The 23,389-nt window shown below is 36.1% G+C and overlaps 2 protein-coding genes across 5 annotated transcripts; one reads left to right on the top strand and one right to left on the bottom strand.

The window, feature by feature from the left end:
- Positions 1 to 3,374: 3,374 nt before the first annotated feature.
- On the bottom strand, positions 3,375 to 8,087 carry LOC117401741 (uncharacterized). Of its 4 annotated transcripts, XM_034002561.3 has the most exons (5): positions 7,960 to 8,087; positions 6,302 to 6,477; positions 5,840 to 5,929; positions 4,660 to 5,138; positions 3,375 to 4,450 (listed from the first exon to the last, which is right to left on the bottom strand). In XM_034002561.3, the coding sequence occupies exons 2-5, from the start codon at positions 6,454 to 6,456 to the stop codon at positions 3,942 to 3,944; spliced, it is 1,233 nt and encodes a 410-aa protein (XP_033858452.3). In that variant the 5' UTR covers positions 6,457 to 6,477; positions 7,960 to 8,087; the 3' UTR covers positions 3,375 to 3,941. The 4 variants fall into 4 exon arrangements, with proteins under 4 accessions (XP_033858452.3, XP_033858449.3, XP_033858451.3 ...); XM_034002558.3 differs by having other exon boundaries at positions 5,840 to 6,477; XM_034002560.3 differs by having other exon boundaries at positions 5,840 to 6,492; positions 7,960 to 8,080.
- A 9,649-nt stretch (positions 8,088 to 17,736) lies between these two features.
- LOC117401739 (uncharacterized) lies at positions 17,737 to 21,918 on the top strand. Its single transcript, XM_034002555.3, has 2 exons — positions 17,737 to 17,819; positions 18,741 to 21,918. The coding sequence occupies exon 2, from the start codon at positions 18,758 to 18,760 to the stop codon at positions 20,816 to 20,818; it is 2,061 nt and encodes a 686-aa protein (XP_033858446.3). The 5' UTR covers positions 17,737 to 17,819; positions 18,741 to 18,757; the 3' UTR covers positions 20,819 to 21,918.
- The last annotated feature ends 1,471 nt before the right edge of the window (positions 21,919 to 23,389 follow it).

Here is a 23,389-nt window from a genome sequence, read left to right as displayed (position 1 = left end):
ACAAGCATGGTAAAGGTAAAGGCTACAAGACCATCTCCAAGCAGCTTGATGTTCCTGTGACAACAGTTGCAAATATTATTAAGAAGTTTAAGGTCCATGGAACTGTAGCCAACCTCCCTGGGCGCGGCCGCAAGAGGAAAATCGACCCCAGATTGAACAGAAGGATAGTGCGAATGGTAGAAAAAGAACCAAGGATAACTGCCAAAGAGATACAAGCTGAACTCCAAGGTGAAGGTACGTCAGTTTCTGATCGCACCATCTGTCGCTTTTTGAGCGAAAGTGGGCACCATGGAAGAAGACCCAGGAGGACTCCACTTTTGAAAGAAAAACATAAAAAAGCCAGACTGGAATTTGCTAAAATGCATATTGACAAGCCACAATCCTTCTGGGAGAATGTCCTTTGGACAGATGAGTCAAAACTGGAGCTTTTTGGCAAGTCACATCAGCTCTATGTTCACAGACGAAAAAATGAAGCTTTCAAAGAAAAGAACACCATACCTACAGTGAAACATGGAGGAGGCTCGGTTATGTTTTGGGGCTGCTTTGCTGCGCCTGGCACAGGGTGCCTTGAATCTGTGCAGGGCACAATGAAATCTCAAGACTATCAAGGCATTCTGGAGCGAAACGTACTGCCCAGTGTCAGAAAGCTGTGTCTTAGTCGCAGGTCATGGGTCCTCCAACAGGATAATGACCCAAAACACACAGCTAAAAGCACCCAAGAATGGATAAGAACAAAACATTGGACTATTCTGAAGTGGCCTTCTATGAGTCCTGATCTGAATCCTATCGAACATCTATGGAAAGAGCTGAAACTTGCAGTCTGGAGAAGGCAACCATCAAACCTGAGACAGCTGGAGCAGTTTGCTCAGGAAGAGTGGGCCAAACTACCTGTTAACAGGTGCAGAAGTCTCATTGAGAGCTACAGAAAACGTTTGATTGCAGTGATTGCCTCTAAAGGTTGTGCAACAAAATATTAGGTTAGCGGTCCCATCATTTTTGTCCATGTCATTTTCATTTGTTTTATTATTTACAATATTAGATTGAATAAAAAATCAAAAGCAAAGTCTGATTTCTATTAAATATGGAATAAACAATGGCGGATGCCAATTACTTTTGTCAGTTTCAAGTTATTTCAGAGAAAATTGTGCATTCTTCGTTTTTTGTGGAGGGGTACCAACAAATTTGAGAACGTCTGTATATATATATATGTGTGTGTGTGTGTGTGTGTGTGTGTACAATGTACACTTGTCAAGCTAATATAACAATGTTGTGTTCAGTGCTAATTCTACGCTTTAGTGTGAACAGAATTTAGTATGTGGAATATTGAAACCAGTGAAGTTGATTTTAAAAAGCAATTCAAGAAAATCGAAACCTATAGAAGGATTCAATATGATTGTTTGGTGTGTTTTAACAATGTTTCAGAAATGTCTTTATATTGGAACGGGGGGGGGGGGGGGGGGCAGGTTAATCCGACTCATTTCAAAGGGCTGCTGAGCTGTCCAGATTTTAAAAAGAAATGTTGGTTTGCTGGAACCAGCAGTTTTATTAAATGACCACAAGATGGCAGCATGAGGCCATTTTTTAAGCGCAGCGGTGTCTGAAATGCTGTCCATGTTTAAGAATGTAGGAGGAGTGGGCGCTGCTATTTCTCCACTCTGCGTCGCGTGTACCGTTTTTTTCTTCTTTTATTTCTGTATTTTCTCATTTGATCTTTTTCTAAAACTACAAGTCATTCAAGCTGTGCCATTTTATTTTATTATTTTTTATATTAATAGGTGATTTTATGTTTGCTGTAATAAGAACATAAGAATATAAGAAAGTTTACAAACGAGAGGAGGCCATTCAGCCCATCTTGCTCGTTTGGTTGTTAGTAGCTTATTGATCCCAGAATCTCATCAAGCAGCTTCTTGAAGGATCCCAGGGTGTCAGCTTCAACAACATTACTGGGGAGTTGGTTCCAGACCCTCACAATTCTCTGTGTAATGTTGTACCGGTCTCTCCCACATGTTTTATTTTGTTGCAGTTTGGTAAAATATGACATCATTGACTGGCATTATATCGAGAGGGAAGAAAAAGGGGGCAGGTGTGAAAGAAGACAACATTTTCCCCACCAGCTCTTTGAAAAAGCAACTAGCTGTTTTGTGAGAGTTCTATCCTGTGTATAAACTTTGGAGTTGTATATACAGAAAAGTCAAAAGTACCTTAAAAAAACTACAGTTAACCTTGTGATTAATAATAATAATAATAATAATAATAATAATAATAATAATAATAATAATAATAATAATAATAATAATAATAATTTAATGTATGTATTAATTTATTTAGTTATTATCGCAAATCCCTCAACACAAGGAAACGACACGGTGGTTGAGGTGAAACCTTGCTTTATATATATATATATATATATATATATATATATATATATATATATATATATATATATGTTATTTGTGGTATTACTGTTGTTCGATAACAGCATTTTATTTTTATTTTTTCTATATTTTTATTTCACTAAAATTAAAAATATATTTGTACATTTTTGCTAAGATCTTGCATTTTATTTTTTGCTTGCCAATCATATTTAATATCAAATCCTATTTTTAATTCAATAGAGCCTTCTGATATAATATTGGCATTAATGTGTTCCTCCTCAACACAAAGACCGTTTGAATACCTGATCCTCTCATGGTCATGACAGTGTGTGCATGGCAGGGAGTCTGACATCAAGACAAAGACAGTTTGAATACCTGATCAATCAGTGTGAAAGTACAATGGTATTGTATCCAATGCCATCAATGTACAATGACCTAGTATGGTTCTATAACGCAGTACAATGGTATATAGCTACACTATACCATGGTACTAGAAATAGTAACATGGTGTAGCGTTGCAATTAGATACCATGATACTTCTTAGAAATTGAAAAAGTACAATGTTGTATAATACAGCATTGTACATTGATGGCATAGGATATATACATACGGTATATTATACAGTACCATTGTACTGTACTTTCACACTGATAACATATCATATGGTACCTTGTTCCAAAATCCAGTGGTACAAGTACCATGGTACATTTTTATAGGGGATGTAACTGCAGCTTTTTAAAATCCAGACATATCAAGCAAACTAGGTTTGGGAGTTGTATTTTACCTCTGTCTGGCTGGCATATGTTTTATATAGATTGGATAGCAGAAAGGTGGGGGTATGGAAATGGGTTGTCAAGCCAAAGTTTTGGAAGCAATCAGTAAAGACACATTTCATTCACTTCCCCAGATAAACCTTTTGAAAAAACAAACAAATAGAGGTGTTTAATGTACTGTTTGTTTCACCAAAAAGACAAATAAATAAATAAGAAAAAAGGCCATTCAATTTGCTTTATTTCACATCCTGAACAACAAACATTGAGATTTCAAAAAACTTTGGTTAGACAAACTGCAAGGCAAATCAAGCCTTCATCAGGGCATTCAGAAGATCACAGGATGAACACTCAATATAAACACAGCTATCTAGAATGATTCAATGAGTGTGAACACATCACATGAATCGAGGCAGAACTGAGATTGACACAGCAACAAACAAGAACAAAATCCACACACCGATTACAATCCCAAGTATAAAAGTTATTCCCATTACCATATAGATCAAGATGACATCAATACCAACACACAGCCACTTATTACAGTATTTGGGAATTTGACATCCTTAAAACTAACCTAATTTCACAATTTTTTTCATTAAATAATTCTACGCAATTAAAAAAAATCCCTCGAAAATCGGAACCCCTACTTCTAACATAAACCTGCACTGCTAACAGTTGCAAAGTTACTCAGCTTTTCACAAAAGCCTAATTTCCACAAAAATAATCAATTAGATTTGACATCTTAAATGAGAAATGCAAACAGCGTGAAGCACTAACAGTACAGGGGAAGCTCTTAGTAAAACTGACCATCGCCTGTGTTGCAGATAGCTTTGAGTTTAGGATTGTTTTCCTTCAGCCTGTCTATCATGGGTTTGATATCCTGCTGGTAGAGAAGTTGGTATTTCTCGTTCCCTGAGAGCTGGTCTATGTGCTGAGATATGTCCTCCAGTATGGTGATCAGAGGATCAAAAAAGAGAACGCTCCTGGTCTGCACCTCGGCCACCTGCACTCTTCCAGCCAGGGTGCTCAGGAAGTGGGTGGCATCTCGGAGCTTCTTCTGCACTTCAGCAGTGGCTGTCCGCTTCTGGGATAACTGCTGCAGCGTGCAATCAATCTCCTGCAAATGGCTTCTGGTGTTGGAGATTTCATTCTGCTTACCATTTATGAGATCACGGTATCTGGCCACTTTGTTTGAATAGTTGTTGACTTCATCTGTCCACTGACTCACAGCAGCTTCTGCATTCGTGGCAACGTCCGCTGCATTGTTCATGGCCGTTTGAGAAATGCCAATCATGGTGCCTCCTGTAATGGTGCGATACAGTACATGCATTTTAACAAGCTGTTTCATAGTCAGTTCACAATATCTAAAACACTGCCTCCTGCTATTTGTGACAAACAATACTGGTATCCACACAATGGTGGAGGAATACAGACCTCTTTGTCAACATGTTGTGTTTGTCACAAAGATCCTAGCTAACTGGGTGAAAAGAATTACACAGCCAAATACTTACCAATTATTGGCCCAACAAAGGGTATGAACATCAATCCAATTCCGATGTTCCTTTTCTCTTCTTCTTGACGATACTTTGCTCTGGCATTATCAAGGTCTTGTTGTGCAGTTTGTTTGTGTTGATTTGCCACCTCCAAAGCATGTCTACTGTTCGTCAAGTTTTCATTGTGAGATGCAAGGCTGGTTTTCAGATTATTCAGTTCTGTTGTCTTGTTGGTTTGTTCCCTTTCTAGATTGCTCTTCTCTGTAGTTAACACCAAGTATTTTTCATCAACCTTTACGAGCTGATATTTGGAAACTGTCTCTGCTTTCGACACGCTCTGGGTAGCTTCTTCAATCATGCTCCTGATTTTCTTATAGTCCTGTTCCATGTGGTCTTTGTCTGCAGTCAGCAGAAACGTTGTGAGTGAATCAATCGAGACGACCCCTTGTTTCAGAAAGAGGAAAACTGACTCCAGAAATTTTGTTTTGTACTCTTCACTGCAAGAACAGACAAAAGTAAAACATAACAGAATTAATGGCAATGATTAGTAAAGGGTGTGCTGAAGACTTGACCTAAAGTAGGGTTAGCTTGAAGAACACCTGGCACCTTCTCTGTGCTTTCTCAGTGTGATTGGATGTAAATGGAACTAGATTACTTAAAATACCTCTATTCAGGAACCAAGCCATGGACCTGTGCTGTACTGCATGCCTGTGAGAAACACTTTGTTAAATGCAATGGAGAAGTGGAGAAGGCCAAAGAACCATGCACCAGCAAATGGGATGCATTTCCACTGCAATAGGTTATAGCTTATGCCTCAGTAAATGCATTTCTCAATGTGTTGGCAATGTGTCTAAAGTAGAAGTGATTACAGCAGTGGTGGGGAACCCATGTTCCAGGAGGGCTGGTGGTGTACCTCTTGGTTTTTGTTCCAACTGTGCCCTAAATTATCTAGTTAGACATGTATTTGCTAATAATTGGTCCAATTAAGTAATTTAGAGCTCAGTCGGAACAAAAACCAAGAGGGACAGCGGCCCTACAGGACCAGGGTTCCCCACCACTGGACTACAGCATTGAGAACAAGTGAAAAGTCCCATCATCTCAGCCTCACAGCTCTAGAAAGGTAACAAACAGATCAGCCAGCAGCAAAATGGTGCTTAATTGTTCAGTTAATAATGAGGAAAAAAGAAAATGAACTTACCTAACTGACAGTGAGCTTGTTGGTATTTCACTCTGGACAGGACAGACGATCCTCTGTCCATATTCGGTTGTGAAATAAATGCCAGCCGCACTGGTAATTTTGTTCCCATTAAAAGAGAAAAACACATTTTCAGTTGTATGTGAATAAGACCAGTACCAAGTATGACCAGCAATGAGCAGGCCGCCCCCTTCCTTTACAAAGCTGAGGAGCTCTGCAGCCTGGGTGTCATCATATGCACTCATGCAGTAAACCCCCATTCCCTCAATATAAGTGTCATTGATCTTAACCTTGGTTCCTGTGCTAGAGAGCTCAGTGGCTGAATACCCTAGGCTGCTGTGGAGACCAACCAGTGCATCTGGTGAAGGTTTGAGCCAGTTTACTGCATTTTGAATGAATCTGGTAAATCTGGGAATCATCATGTAGACTTCATGAGGTAGGACCACCATCCGACCCTTGCCATACCGAGAGGCCGCGATCATGACATCCCCACTCGGAGTCACGGCAACTGGGAAGGCATCATCTCCTGTGGCTATCAGATTGCAAGGAATGTATTCTCCAGTAAAGTCAAAGTGTTGCACTCCTTCCACCAGTGAAGCGTACGCAGCTTTGCGATCCATTCATCAGCTGGACTTGGTAACCTACAGAAAAAATAACTATAAACTCTGCTGCTATTTATTTTGGTAATTGGGTGAGTTAACAGTCAATTATTTTACCCCCCTTTTCTCTTCAATATATTGAAGGTTTTAAGAGAATTTTAGTTGTGGTATTTTCAATTAATTATTTAAATAATCCACTCGATTCAAGATACAATACCTATAAACATTATATGGCCTGAGCAAAAGCGTAAACTTTGTTCACAAACATTACAAGACCTCTCGACTAACAGGACGTTCAGTAGAAAACGTTGACCCTACTGAACACAGCACCCCTGGCTTCAAGGTTCTCAATTAAAACTAAATGAGAACTAAATGAGGTTCCTAAATGGGAAGCAAGCAAATAGCTTTAATCAAGCTGTGTGTGCCCCTGCTGTTGAATTGTTTACAGGGCACTGACTTTTCTAAATTCTACACTGCACAAATGAGGACATTACACACACACACACACACACGCACACACACACCTGGGGATAAAGAAAAGTTACAAATACAACGTTTACATGAATTAAAAGTTCACTAATTATCTACAAGACAGTTCCATATTTCAGATATCATATTCTGAATTTTCTTTAGAATGGGTATTGCAGTATTTTGAAATTGCTTTATTTGCTAAAAAAAAAGAAAGAAAACCCCCTGAAAATGTGTATGATGTAATCCAAAATTTCAATTAACTAAAGCTCCCCAAATAGATTATTTAACAACTGGGATAATTGTTTAAAATGTACCTAAGCAATGATCCAACAAATGTGCAATAGTAATCTACTTAAAAGTTGATAACACAAATAAATGTGAGTGTTACAGATTTCAAAATAACAAACATTTTGTAATGTTGGGGAAGTGACACGTTACTGTAATCTGATAACATTTTCTTTTTACTTGTAACTGTTGTGGTTCCTAAATGTGGCAACACATTACATTTTATGTTAAAAAATAACAGTTACATTGATAAAAAGGACTACCACTAATGCATAACATGGACATCATAAAGCGCTTCATCAGTGCAAGTCAAAACTAACACCCCAATGCACTTTTTATATCAGCTTACTGTAAAATGATCTCAAATGAGGCACAAGCTTGATCTTAAGAAAATACTTTGTAACCGTAAATCAATTTCACTGTAAAAAAGTGCCTGAGAAGAAACTCATTGTAACTGTAACTAGTAGTACATAAGTGCAAAAGTGGTTGCAAACATATGAGAAAAAGATGTACGACTTCCAAAAAAAGACACAGGGTGCAAGTATGCAGATGGTAATGTAATTTCAACCTGTCAAACAAAGTCTGAGGAGACCAACCACTGATTGAGACCAGAAATTGTGTCAGACTCTGAAGTATGAAGCAGCTTTAACTTCCCCAACTCTCTGTACAAAATGAAGCCACATGCAACTAAATCTGGTATAGTTTGCATTCTACACCACAGTAGGCAATGTAATCTGGTAGAAATAATAATAATGCAAGTTAGCTTACCTGTATTGCTAATGAGTCTGGAGTTTGCAGTGAGTCTTGATTGTACAGCTGCTGGTTTCTCTGAAGTGCAGACAATGCAGACGGGAGCTCAGTCTCTGTGTGAGATGAGTCCAGGCAGACTGAAGCTTATAAAGTGTTCCTCTCCTGCACAAACCTGATTTGGAAACTTCCTTCATGATGTCCAGCCCTTTTAGCATTGCATCACATTTAGAGGATGCCACATGATAAATAATTTGCTTTATTTATGTGTTCATTTAGATTTTGAATGATGTGTTTTGGTATGTAACTATTCACAAACTACTATTTGCAACACCCTAATAACATTATCAACCCCTACCCCTAAAATGTTTCCATAATTTGAAAGAAAAATCGATTTAAATCAAATAAATCTGATTTCAAATCTGATGTAGAGGTTTATAGGGTGATTCTCTTGTTCTATGTGACCAGTTGGTTATTACAAAAACCAGAATACACTCCTTGAGTACTAACGTTGATCACCCACTGACATGCAGATAAGCTGTCTGCTGTGTCCTCGGACGGACATTTTAAAATTCTCTCATAGCTCTCCATTCATCTACAGATTCATATGGCACAGAAAAGGGCTGTAAAAACCAATCAGGTAATTTGCATTATCACATGCTGTTTCTCTTCTCTGGTGTGATCAGTAAACCTCGGGGGCCATAATAAGTCGATACTAATTCCTATGGGGCTGTATGACTTATATATATATATTACTACTAAGATGTACACTGTATATTCTCACATACAACACGAGCTAAATATTCAAAATAAGTAGCTACTCTTAGTAAACTAGGCTACTGTTTAAACCAATATGTTTAGGCAATCTTTTTTTATTCAAATGTATATTTGAACACCACCTAAAATTTCTTACATAACAAATGTTTCTGCTTCGTTTTTTTTTTTTTTTTTACTAACGGTGGATAATTCATTGCTGCAAGAGTTTGTTGCGCTCACATATCAGGTGGTGTCTGGAATGATCCAAATGCAATTAAAACAGTGGCTCAAAGATTAATGTTGCAAGGTGTATTTTTGAGAACTTTTTCTTCACTTAAGCACATTTGGAACGGAGCAAAACAATACTTGGAATTTTCTGTATTCCAGCAGGGCTCTACTTAACTGTAACATATCATCTGGTGTTCAGGTTTGAACCTGCCCCAGACTTCATGTTAAAGAGATTTGTATTTTCTCCCACCTGATTCAGGGCAAGATAAGGAAGGGTATCTTTTTGTGCTAGAACACTGACAAAAGACTCTGGGACAGAACGACTCCTGTCTCTCCCAAAAAAACCTTTCTTGTTATACATTCCACTGTATTGCAAGAGGCTCCTGTTTTAATGGCTTCTAAAGACTAGCTTGGGGGTAAGTCACCTTCGCTTCCACACAGGAATGAGAAAAGTCAACATTTCTGCTGTAAAGCACAGAAGAAGAGTATCAATGAGGTACAAACCAGACCAGGGATGAATATAGTTTTAAATATGGTTTGTAATAAGTATATGTAAAATAATTAAATACATATTGCAAGTAATTGAAAATATTTGAAGACAGATCCCAGAAAGTAACTATTTTACTATTTTATATATATAAAATTAATAATTGCTTCATTTGAGCATATATATTTAAATACTTCAACTATTGGTTGTTTGGTATTTAAAAATAAAATATCAAATACAACTATTTCTGGCCCAGGTCTGGTACAAGCACAGCACATTTATTTTTTTGGTTGTAGTATTCAGACCATACATACATAGCCAGGTCCCACGGCTCCTTTCTCTAACATACATATTAGAAGATTAGGAACCAACTATACCAACCAGGTACTTTTTAGATTCTCCCCAAGGCACGTCTATACTGCTCTAATCTCCATGGGCGTCTTTTTACACTAACTTATAAATGGCACACAAGTGTAACAAGAGCGACCACGTCATTTACACAGTGTGACATAGCTTACAGGCACCAGACCTGGGTTCAATTATAATTGAAACTTCAATTACAATTAAAGGGCAATTGTTTACTGAAATTGTATTCCATTACAACAACAGTTACAGTTCCCTTTCAATTCAACGACGACCACCAATGACATTATGTATGGGATATGCCTGCCCAATGGGTAGGTATTGATGAGCTCTCTATATCAGAGCAGCCGGAAGACCCCTTCCTGGGATGACACAGTTTTAAAGTTTAAGGCACTTTTGAAGAAATTGCTGAAGCAACATTTTGCCAGTGAGACCATGTTGGTAGTTCAAAATAATGAAGCTTAGGCCCAAGTTTACCATAAATCATCTGCTAGTAAGATAAATACAACTGCTTTAAACAAGACTTTGAATTACAAAGACTTATATTGCTATTTCCATTTGCATCTTTTTTTTCATCTGCAGTACATGGATATTTTTCAACAAAGCGTTTGGTCATTTCTTCAATGTCTTTTACTGATGGGGTATTCTTTGGGTTGATGTCTCTTGCAATGCGAAACATGTTTGCAACTTGTTGCAGTACAAAACACTGTTGATTCTGAACTTTTTCAGCCACTGTGATTTCGGTCGAGATGTGCATAGCTGAAATCGAACAGGATCCGACTATTTCTTGTGTCTTTGATGCTGTTCTCAAAGGTGTGTTATTTTGGGTGGCATTCTTCAAAAAAAAAAAAAAAACATTGAGGTGATTTTCAAGAACAGGTGTGTGCATACTCAATAACACCATACATGTATATTACAATTTAAAATTGCATCACTCCAGCTCTTTGTAAATGTAATATTAAATGTTCTTAAAATTGTTTACCATCCAAAATGTCTGTAATCTTTCATTAATTTCTGGAAGGTACACAGACTGCAAGTATGCTTTGTGAACATCATTATCTGCCTCTAATATACCAATATCTTCTAAATCATAAAATTCTGTGTACACGGGCTACAACTTGTAGGAACACATCTTTCCAAAGCCTTTCTATTCTCTGATTATGAACAGATACTCTAGGTATGTGGCTCCCATGCTGGAGCCTTCTCAAGATGTTCATAAGCAAGGCTACCTGTATGTTTTCTCCACCATGGTGTGACCTCATGCGCGATGGTAGCCCATATTCTGACGCTGCTTTGGAGAAAGCCTGTAGAACTGTGCTTGAGTTATTGTTTGTGGCACAATGCAAATATGGAACAAGCCCTTAAAAACCATCTACTGCACCGAGGATAACAAATCCCTTATATGAATTATATGACCTCTCAAAGCAATGACCCAGCTAATTATACACATGAAGATTCTGAAGAATGTGACTGAGGGAAAGATTTTTCATGAGATCCTAATCTATTACAAAGTTCCAACTCGCCTTCCAGTGAAAAACATGGCAGTTTAATTTTTGAGTATTGTTGTATAGTTGTGCTTCCGATTTTAAATAAATGCATACAAGCCATTGTGCCAAATTGGGACAAACAAAGACTCAAAATTAATGCACATATGTTAAATACATAAACAATAAAATGTAATAGGAAATGTTTTTTTTGTGGTCAATAGACATGAGCAGCCAAACAAATATCTTTAACAAATATGACCAGATTATTCGGTAAAATAAAATGTTAACAATTTGAATAAAACAACTTATACCTCGTTTCCATGGACAGCCAATGTAAAATCAAAACTCTGTTTCAGTCATAAACCTTTACCTTCAGTAAGCTTACAACTACTTCCAAACAAATCCACATTCAAATGCTTAGCCTTGATGCAAGGGCTAGGAGTAACATTATTTAGCGTACTGCATAAGAAAATAGATTTTAACGCTTTGGTTGCTGCACTTTAAAATATTGTCTATTCACACTTATCAGCCCTGAAAATATCTTGTACTAAGAAAAAAATCTTGTACTAAGAAAATCAAATTTCTCATAACAAAAATATTTCTACACAAAGACTCTTGCTTTAAGAAATTGTTTCTTGTCATAAGAAATTACTGCTGGAATTAAGTTCAGTTTCTCACACCAAGAAAAATAAAGATGTTCCTCTTGTGTAAATTGGCAGAAACAAGCCTTTGTTCTTGTTACAAGATTTTATTTTTTTTTAAAAACAAGAAGCTCAAGAAATTACTTTTGGTAGTGTGTGTGTGTGTGTGTGTGTGTGTGTGTGTGTGTGTGTGTGTGTGTGTGTGTGTGTATTTAAAAAAAGCTATTTCAAGAGTTGAGAAGGGCAATTCGGTTTCTGATTGGCTACACTCCTTGATGTCGTCATAGGCACTGCTATATAACAGCACACTTGCCTTAAGGTTTTCAATTGAGACATTTTCTTGAAAGGTAAGTTGCTTTTTCTATCTTTGATCTCAACTTTAATTGAAAGTAGACGAATATGTACAATGTCTAAAAACATTGAATGCAAAAAACTTAAAATATTTGTATATACTGTATTTTTTGTTTGTTTGTTTGTGTGTTTGTTTGTTTTTAATGTTTTTTAGAAGTCCTTCACAAATAGGCTATTCAAGTTTGCTTATACTTGTCATGCAACAATAGTTACAAAATGTAACGTTAAATAGTATATGTGTTTAACGTATAACATGCAAATAGCTGGGTTATAGTATTTGTGCACGTGTACCTGTATGTTCCATTCAGAATGTAATGTTTTGGTAACATTTAACACCAGAACTACTGAAGGACCCCCGTATTAAAATTCTTAATGAAGTATTATTAGTGCACGCGACCCCCGCTCGAGTTGCAATTACATTATAAAACAAAAAATAAGCAAACTAAACCAAATCACTGCACAATACCGTTTATTAAAAAATGTTTGAAATGTGGAATATAAAAAGCAACTAGTAGGTAACTTGTTATTTTTCTACACAATTTATTCATTTGTAGTCTCGTTGTTTATTCACTCCAGAAATACAGTAAACCCCCACTGTAAAAAAAAACCCATAATTTTACGGTAATTGTCTGGCAGCCGAGCTGCACGGTGAATAACTGTAAAATAATCCGAACCGTAAATTGAATTACGGTTTCATTTGTAAAATAAATGGTTATTTTCATTGAAACACTAGTTTACAACCGTAAATGTACTGTTAAAAAACGTAATAAATATAATTCTCCGTGATTCTACTGCAAAACTTCGTAAAATTTGCTTTAAAAAAACATTAATATAACATTACCTCATTCTAGTTTTACATACTTATATTGTTAATTGAGAAAAAACTGTAAAATGTTTTTTCCCTTTCATTTTACTTCAATCTTCATTCATAAATAGGTTATACACTTTAAATTAGCAGTTTTCTACTGTGGAATGATGGTTTATACATGTTATAATCAATGTTAAATGTAGTTATTAAATAAGTTGCATACTTTTATTTAGCAGTTTTCTACTGTGGAATGATGGTTTATACATGTTATAATTAATGTTAAGTTTAGTCATTTTACTATGGAATACATTCATTTTCAGGTTATAGTGTCTGTATGATTTGTAAAAGCTCAAATATATGCTTAATTATTAGTTAATTTACACTAAGTGTTAAACAGCAGAAAATAAATAATGAAAAACATTAACAAGTATTCCTTAAGCTTTCAGAATTTAATTACAACTTTTCATTGAGCATTTTACTGAGCAAATACAAAATATACATATTCATTAGGCATGATAGCTTCTGTGTCATGGAGCCCCTATACAACCTTTTCGAAAATGCAGGAATTAACAAAAAATGCTCAATCACTCCTCAAGCTGAGTTATTATTTTAAATGTTAACATACCAGCTGCTAGGATACCAACAATGGTAAGCCTAGTACACAGTAAAACAATAAAACCATATTAAATATACTAAAACTGGCTACCGAACTGTGCCCTCACTTTCTCTTAGCATATTTCTACAGACAAATCAACTATTAACAGATACCAAGTGTTTTCCGCAATAATGTTGATCCAGGCCTTGTTGGACTCGGACAGTTCTCACAAACAAGTCCATGGTTCTTTCACAGCCGTAATAGTGGAGTCAGTAGCACAACAGATGTTTTTGTTTTTAAATAGTGTTCAAACTGCTGTTTTTTGATTGAGCAGGCTAGGGCTGGGACCTGATCAAAAAAAAAAAAAAAAAACCTGCGACGACCCGCCAATCACACCTTATAAAACAGAATGTTATCGCTTTTTGTTGTTTTTGTAAATATCCAATTTCTCCTACTCATAAAACCAAAAAGCAATAACATTCCGTTTTGTAAAGTGTGATTGGTGGGTCGTCAAAGTTTTGATCAGGTCCCGGCCTAGGAGTCAAATGTGGAGAAGCTGCTTTGTGCTGCAGTTGACATGCTGGTGACTGAAAACCTGTATAAAAAGAGAAAAAAAAAATGAAACGGGCTTAGATTTAAAAAAAAAAATGAATGTGTTTTCCCTCTTTTCACCCTAATTTGGAATTACCAATTCAACTACTCCGGTGCCACTCATGAGGGATGAGACAAAGCATGTGTCCTCCGGTACATACGTCAAAGCCATACCTATTTTTCGCACCGCAAGCCCAGAGCTGCCACAGCCCAACTAACACTTTGATCGAAGGATTCAATGTAGCTGGAAACTGTTAACACCCTGAACCTACAGGAGTTGCTCGAGTTCTGTGAATTGAGGGAGCCCTAATTGATTCAAACCCTCCCTACCCCAGCGATGCTCTGCCAATTGTGTGCCAACCCCACTGCAAACTCTCTGCCATGTTGGACAATGGCACAGGAGACCACCTCACTCTCTCCTATCCTGCACTCAAGGTTAAGGCCTTTTACCAGATATGCCACTCAGGAGCCCATATTTCAGAGTGCTTATATGATCTATAAATAAGACATACCTAGCATTACAGCTTACTGCAAGATTACTTACTTTTGACATAACAATTGCATTTTATTCTCTCCATTCAAAATCAGCAATTGCAGAAATGAGGGAAAGAACTCTTGAATTCACAGCATATTGCCTCTTATGTGGCTTCGTTCGACCTTCGTCCCTTTGTCTGGATTTATTTTGAAGATGCATCTATTAGAAAGGAAAAAAATGCAAATATTTTTTATATTCATAAAGGTTAACAAAGGGTATTTTATTTGTGTGTGTGTTACATGTTCCCATGTGTTGCTACAGCTGTTTAGGTAAGGAGTGTGTATTATGTTAACATCTCAAACACTTTTTTACACTTCTAAATTGCAGCGTTCTCTTGTTCCGTTTCCAAGATGGCTTTGTATGGCCTTGCATGTATTTTTCAGAAAAAATGTGAATGAGATGGATTTACCAGTGATTGGGAGGATGATGTGGAAATGTAGTTCTGAAATACATGCAAGTCCATGCAAAGCCATCTTGGAAACGGAACAAGAAAACGCTGCAATTCAAAAGTGTAAAGTGGTTGAGATGTAAAAAAAAAAAATAATAATAAAACACACACACCACACAATTAACACCTTAAACAGTTGAAGCAACATATGGGAACATTCATTATCTTTTAAAACACCCATAACAAAAGATAAAACATGGGCATAGTATTTACAATGAATAGCTTAATCTATATATATATTTTTTTTTATTTTACACATGCTTAAAATGCTATTTGAAGTGTCAACTGTGGGTAATTTAACATTGAAATACAAAATATGAAAATTACCATTGTATTAGACTGATCATTACTATCTATGCATATATATATATATATATATATATATATATATGCACACACACACACTTACATAGGCGTGGACTCTTTAAATGTTCGAATAATTACCTCCATAAGAGTTTAAGAATTCCTAATATGCCCACAAAATGGAGCACATCCCGCGAGAGAAAATGGCGTTGTCTGAACAAGATTATCAAAGTACTACACCTCCAACGCTGCTGTGAATCCCCAAGAACATTCTGTACAGTAATAATAGTTGTACTTTAAAATATTTTCATATTTACTATTTATTGTTCACCCACATTACAACGACATGGCAATATACTTAGCTAAGTCTGACCACTTTAAATTCTAAAAATAAATTTCCCTAAAATTAGGATTTTTTTTTTTTTTTTTTTTAATATGGAAGAATTCTTAACATGCCCTACACAGTACTATTTTTTTCTTCATTGGGTAAAATTTAAATACTGTAAGTCCAAAAATATCGTGGCCAAAATATTTGGTGAATTACACAAGTCGACCTGTTATCCTGAAAGCATTTACAATAGTATTATTCGCGCCAAAAATGTTTCATATGTCAAATTCGCGTAATAAATGGCTATCAAATATTCCTGGGCTTGCAGTATTATTCGTACATTAATTTTGTACACAAGAAAAATAAAAATGTGCAGTTAAGTCTTACTTCCACACATGCCGCTTGTTAGTCAGTCTTTTACACTTACATTAATGTAGATCTGATACAACAAATAAAATTGCTTAGGCCTGTATTTAGTAGTCTGGCAAAGGGAGCACATGCTCCGCTTTGTAGAGGGATACAGTTTAAAATATTTCCTTCTCTTATATGTGTTCAACTAATACAACTATATATATATATATATATATATATATATACACACACACACGCAACACGTCTAAGCACGGACACTGTCTTTAGTTGTATAAAATGTGTGAATAATGGCTATCCCTAAATCTCCCACTATTTTTAATTCATATTTCCTGACATGCTCTAATTAAAATACAGACTTTTTTTTCATTTCGGTACAATTAAAATATCATTCATACAACATTTTGTGTTGCCAAACACAAACTCACCTTTCAAGTTTTTCTGTCGAGCAGAGTTTTGCATCGGTAAAAATAAAATGGCTTCTCACAAACGTTGTTTCTCCTTCACACGAGGTAATGTCCACGACATTTCGTCATCCAGGCTTGATAGTATCGCGAGATTTTAGAAAGTCCAAGTTTTTCTAAAAACGTAAGTTAACATTTATATTTAAAATGAATAATTCAGGTACAATTAATATTAGAAATGAATGAATGAATGAATGAATGAATCATCAATATGACATTAAAAAAAAAAGATAGTTTACTGATAACAAGGTGGTGGTGAACAGAGCTTCGTCAGCTCGTCGGCTTTGTCAGAGAGGCTGCGCAGCAGTGCTGGCTTGTTATCAATGCAGCGCTTTTTAAATCTATATAAAATGACCACAGCGACCACAAACCATATTTGAGAGAAGGGTTTAAAAGAGGAGTGTCAAACTCAGTTTTCATTTCACACAAGTCCTCAATTACTTAATTGATCTAATTATTCATTCGATTTAACATACATTATATATATATATATATATATATATATATATATATATATATATATATATATATATATATATATATACACATTGTTTTTAAATTGCGAGGTATTTTAAATTGATGTTTGAAATGTGCAGCTTTTCTTGTTTATTTCCAGTCATTGAAATTAAGTAGGCCTATTATTTTAGAAAGAAAACTACAGCACAACTCATTTTAACAAATCTGAACGACATTAAAAAGTAAACACTTTTAGCTTTTTTCATTATTTAATTCAACTAACTCAGATAAGCCTGTTAAATAATTAATTTAGAAGTAATTTACAGTTTTTTAAATAACAGTTACATACATTAACATTAAAGTTTGTGTCGTTATAAATACAGCTTGTGCGGTTTTTTAAAAGTTATCTTCTTTAATTTAACGGAATTTATCATTTTGTAAGCAAATTACATACGTACATGTTTTTCAGTGTATATTTCCGTAAAATTAATAGTACATATTTTTTAAAAAAAGTATTTTGCAGTAATATTGAAATGTTTTGCATTTAATTAAAAAAACTGAAAAATGTATGTAAAAATTAAGGTTAATCCCACCTAAAAATACAGCATTTTTTTTACAGTGCCGGAGAGTTTCGCAATTGAACCAGCATAGTCGACGACATTCCAGCTAAGGTACAGTTGCTGAGTGATTTCAGTTAATTCCATTCTGATAGAAACTTCTTAAACTGTTTGACTTTTATTTGTGACTTGCTTACTGCTGGAATGGTAAATGACATTACTCGAGTATTTACTTGAGATTCGTGTGCATTATTATTATCACTTTAATTCGACTTTGTGTGCAATAAATCATAAACACACCTTACAGTTGCAGACATAAGGATTGACACCCTGTACTTGAAACAAGATAATAAATGTGTAATAAATATTTTGTGTTAAAAACAAACATCAGTTATTATTTATTTCTTGCCGACGCCCTTATCCAGGGCGACTTACAATTGTTACAAGATATCACATTATTTTTACATACAATTACCCATTTATACAGTTGGGTTTTTACTAGAGCAATCTAAGTAAAGTACCTTGCTCAAGGGTACTGCTGCCCCATCAATTTCTCTGCTGCCTGTGTGGTTGGGGCTGAGAGAAGTTTAAGGGTCTCCTAATATTCCCCCCCTTTAAAACACATTATAGATCTGCTTTTATATTTGAAAAACTATATAAAATAGGTAGTAAAAGAAAAACAAGATAAATCAATGATTTAAAAGAATCAAGTGATTTAAATCAGTGATTTAACCCTAATAATAATAATAATAATAATAATAATAATAATAATACATTATTTTGTAAAAAAAATCTACTGTACAAATGCTCTTTTTTATTCTTTGTCAAATATTTGGAATTTGGTATTTTTCAACAGATATACAGGGTAAAAATTATTATTCTAAATGAAAATTATAACTAATTTGAGCAAAAAATGTTAATGTTTTGTTTAGACTTGCACAACTGGAAAGTACTTATTGAGATGGATTTTTATTACAGAACTTGCAGTTCTTTACTTTTGGGGTTTATACTAAATTGATCTGTTCTCTATTACAGAAATAAAAACTTCAAAAATGGATATTACAGTAAAAAATGCCATTCTGAAGATTTCCAAGGCTGAAGCCGTGAGGAAAGAAACTGAACTGCTGATGAAACCTTACGCTAACTGGGAAGAATACCTGATGCCCGGTCCACTCTCTATAGCTATTTTAGGAGAACTTGTCTTTATTTCTTCCAATACAGATTTCTCTATAAATAAAAATCCGCCAAAGGGTGGGTTCAAGTACATCAAATACCCTGATTCGTTCCGAGCCTGTCTCATGCAGGTCAGCAATTCAGGGTGGATCGCCTTCAACAAGGCCCACAAGAACATGGACCAAATCCGACTCCACTCCAACAATGTACCAAGCTACATGAAAATGACAGTGAAGACACTTCTTCAAGACAATAATCAAATCGTCCAGGCGTTACTCCCAGGTCAACTTGAAAACATAAGAACAATCGCCGATGAGTGCACAAGGCTTGCAGAGTCAACAGAGAATAAATTCACTGATGTTATTCTCCTCATCCAGGAAATGCTAGAGGCCTGCTTGAACTCAAAGCAGTGTTATGAAGAAGACGTCAAGGAGGTCCAGTTGAAATTGGAGGAAGCAAAGTTGAAGAAAGAGTCAGCAGAGAAAGCCAAAGCAATGGCAGAAAAAAATTTTGGTAAGATGGACAAGCAACTGGATGAAGTCCATAAACAGTTCACATCAGCGATGGAGTCCATGCCCAATGGCTGGGAAATGATAGGCATGTCCTTTGTGGAAGGATTGACAAATACGGTTAATGAATCTGTGTCTGGTTTTTTGGCAGTATCTTCAGGACCTTCCAAAATTGTGTCTTTAGTAAAAAATTCTATTGGAGAGAAGTCAGCAGAGTCTAACCCCTTTGCAGCTAACAATGTTTATTCCAAATCAGGGCAACTCCTGAAACTGGCAGAGCAGATCAACAGCTTTGTGGACAAAGACAAGATCAAATGGAGTGAAGTGTATGACCAAAAGACAAGCCCTGCAAAATCCTCCTGGTTGAAGCAGCAGCTCCAAAACATTGAAAGTTCACTTAAAAGTGAAGAAAACTGTCAGGCTAAAGACAAGTCAGTAGTGGTTTGTAAGGATGCCATGTCTATCTGTGACCTCTTGACAGAATTCGCACCCAAAAACAACTGTAAACCAGAAGAGGAGAAGGATCTCATTACCAAGATCCAGAACCTGAAAGCACAGACTGAGCAGCTTGACTCCGAGAGCAAGGCTTTCACAAATTCTTCAAGCTTTTCTGCCACTCCACCACAAATGGCCCGAAACACACAAAGTGGTGGCAAAAAAAGTGCTGCCCAAATGGCAACAGACAACGCCCATTTCCGTATAGAGCAAAGCCGAGCCCAGCTGGAGAAAGTCCAAGAGATGTACCAGAAAAGTATGGAAAACCTTGAGAAGAACAACAAGGAACTGTCAGATATCCTGGTCACAATGAGAAGCTGCGAGATTAAGGAAATTGACTTCAATACAACTGTGAAGATGCTGGTGAAGGGCCTTGATGCAATGGGACGGGTTAAGGAGCAATGGGAAAAAATGGTCCTGTTCTTCCAGATGATCTCCAATTTAATCAACACCTGCCTCAACACGTCTCTGAAGAGGTTTATCTCTACTGCTGATAACATTCAAGGTATACAAGGTTATTCCTCCAACGCCTTTATAAAAGACATGATTTACACCCAGGCTTTCAATGCTTCTAACATTGCCAACCTGGTCTACATGATCTCAGGAACCTACACAGAGGTCTCCAGTAAGTATCTCATGGACCGAGTCAGCAGCCTTGGGAAGCTCATGGCCTTAGATCCCAAAAACCCCACCTTTGAAAGAGAGCGTGCAAAATTGGCAAATGACTGTGACTCTGCACAGAATGAAATCTATAAACTTGTGTTGAAGAGAAAAGAGGAGTTTGAAAGGGGCTCAAAGAAGAGAGTTGATATGATTGATCAGGAACTACTGGCAGTGTTGCCCCCAGCTTCGGATGAAGAGATTAAGAAAATCAAAGACAACGTCCAAACAGGGATGAAGGAGATCACTGCTGCAGAGGAGGATCAGTTTGGATAAAGAGGGTATTTTCAACTGTGCAAAATATAGACAAGCTTGGCATTCTAATTCACAGGAATTAGTTTCCATTATACAGCTTAGTTATACTTGACACGTTAGTTATATAGCTTAGTTATAATTGTACTTTTTATTTTACGCCATGCATTCAGGTCTTCTTCACAACAGCAAATCATTTATTCACTAAATTGTATATTTTGGACATGCATGTTTTATATATGAGACCATCTGGCTCTCCTGAGCTTGTCAAGTTCCTAGTTGCTGATTGATCTCAAAACTTTGTCAGTAGTAGTTTTAGGGTCTCCCTATCAACCTCCATTTAACCTCCCATCTCTGCAACTGCATCCAGCAAAACGCTCCAATAAAAAAATAATTTTGCGATTCCAAAAAATAAAGAAAAGAGGAATGTCTGCAACTAGGAAAACCACTGGAAAGGAGACGAGGCTGTCCAACCACCTCAAGAAAAGTGACCGCTCTGCATTAAGAGGACGTCTGCCTACAGAATGGAGCCTGGACTTTGTAGCGAAGCTTTGTTCGCCATCATATCCACTCTACAACTGAAATAGTATTTCTGAAATTTAACTAAAGAGATCAAAAGATTATCAACTGTACCCGGGTGGAAAACACAGTAAATGCATGTTAAAGATAAAAGTAAAAGGGTGTGGCCATTAGCTGTTTTTTATGACAAGGGGTAAGGCTTGATAAAATGTATAAGTAATACAAAGACCTGATAGAGGATATAATAAGCTGTGGTGTTTTCTTCAAGAATAAATAAAGGTTGGGGGTATTAAATTGATTTGCCGTGGTTCCAATTAAGTAGGTATCATTTTTACAACCCATTGAGAGTCAAGTATGATTCTGTAATATGTTATCCTGCTGACTGGAATTCACTGAATTATATTCTGATGTTTATTGACTCATATTTACTCAAACTGCAATATTATAAGATGACTGATGAAAGCTTGTGTTTATATGCTGTTGGGATTGACAGTAAAGGGTGAGTGTTTTGCAGATTGATGTACTGATCTGTGCAGTTTTGATATTAACATTCTTTTATACCGGTGTAGCGTTCTAAAAATTGATTAAAAAATCCCTAAAAGATACTTCAGTGTTGCGTGATTACTGCTCACCTGTTCTTCTCAGGATCTTGAACTTGGTTGGTCTGTTTGTGTTTGTGTGTGTGTGTGTGTGTGTAATCATTTGTGTGTCTTAATAGAAATAATAAAATACAGAAACCTCTCCCCTATCTTTGAAACTCACAACATAAAGCAATCCATTGAAACCACCTCACACAAACCTGCAACTCTACACTCTACACTAGGAAAACTGGGTGCCTCCTGTTCTTCTGTTTCTAGGATATGCATTGTAAATCAGAGTAATGTATACTTAAAGTATTAGTGACATGTATTGTTTGTATCAAGAGACAAGGAGACAGAGAGCTAAAGTGAAGCACCAATATTTACATGTCTTACTTTACTGTATAATGGGTGTGAAAACCTCACAATGTAGATTGAAATAACAAATAGTGGTGGCCTATATTCATTAACGTGTTGGTTCTCAAGAATCCTTATTATAAATGGATTTAGAATGGTTTATGCCTTGTTTCTGAATGTTCAGAGACCTGTTTCATTTTACCATTTTACTGTGTGCTGTCATTTCACACCAAAAAGCGACTGCTTTCCACAATCCAAAATCTCCGTCTTCTACTGAAGTGTTGTGTGACCTAATAATAATGTTCTTTATTATATCTGTATTTAAATCCTCCTGCACTTTAATTTGCCTTAACTGTTAACTCTATCTAGTATTTATTAATTGCGCCTGTTTTTAGACCACGGCACTCAGCAGTCATATCTGACCCTGATGTAACTACTGCCATTATCTGCTCTTACTTGAACTGCCCCTCAATTGAATGAGCTCAAACTGCAGTTTAATGATAGACACATGCATGCATAACATATCTATTGACTGTTTATTGATGCGTAATTAAACATAAGCACAAGATTAATTGCATATGAATTAAATACTTATGACATTTAAAATACAACATTACCATTTTTTGTTTTGTTCTGCTGCTGCTGTTTCAATGTCACGTAATTCTCTGTAAACTTTTGGGTCTACCCCACATATGTGGTTTATATCAGACCTAAGCTGATGATTTGCACTGTTCCCTGAATGGAAGTCCTGCCCTTTTAAAATATGCTCGAAATATTTTTAAAAAGCCCTGAAGCAGATTCTCCCTTGAACCCCAAGTGTGAAAAACAAGTATAATACCACCTGCTATGTAGCTCTGTAATTCTATCAGGCAGGGACAGAATTGTGCCTGAATTTTATAATATATATATATATATATATATATATATATATATATATATATATATATATATATATAAAGAAATATTTTTAATAATATGCCCACTTCCATTTTTAAGAGTGGCATAATAAAGCTGAGTCAACATTGAATATTCTCTGTCCCAAATAGCATCATGAATGAGAGATGAGGTTGTCGGTAAACAGGTAAGGTTTGGCGGTGGTGACGTTCTGCTTTACCTTTCAAAAACATATAGGATGGAATGA

This window comes from Acipenser ruthenus, chromosome 55 (assembly GCF_902713425.1).
Source record: "Acipenser ruthenus chromosome 55, fAciRut3.2 maternal haplotype, whole genome shotgun sequence".
Classification (NCBI taxonomy): domain Eukaryota; kingdom Metazoa; phylum Chordata; class Actinopteri; order Acipenseriformes; family Acipenseridae; genus Acipenser; species Acipenser ruthenus.
This window is presented reverse-complemented; position numbering and strand designations above follow the sequence as displayed.

What these genes read in the sequence shown, in the direction of transcription:
- LOC117401741 (XM_034002558.3), bottom strand. Translation starts at nt 6,456, where the DNA reads ATGGATCGCAAAGCTGCGTACGCTTCACTGGTGGAAGGAGTGCAACAC. An exon ending in ACAAGCTCACTGTCAGTTAG is followed by an intron (nt 5,139 to 5,839) that starts GTAAGTTCATTT and finishes CTGTTCTTGCAG; the next exon opens with TGAAGAGTACAAAACAAAAT. An exon ending in CTTTGTTGGGCCAATAATTG is followed by an intron (nt 4,451 to 4,659) that starts GTAAGTATTTGG and finishes GCACCATTACAG; the next exon opens with GAGGCACCATGATTGGCATT.
- LOC117401739 (XM_034002555.3), top strand. Translation starts at nt 18,758, where the DNA reads ATGGATATTACAGTAAAAAATGCCATTCTGAAGATTTCCAAGGCTGAA.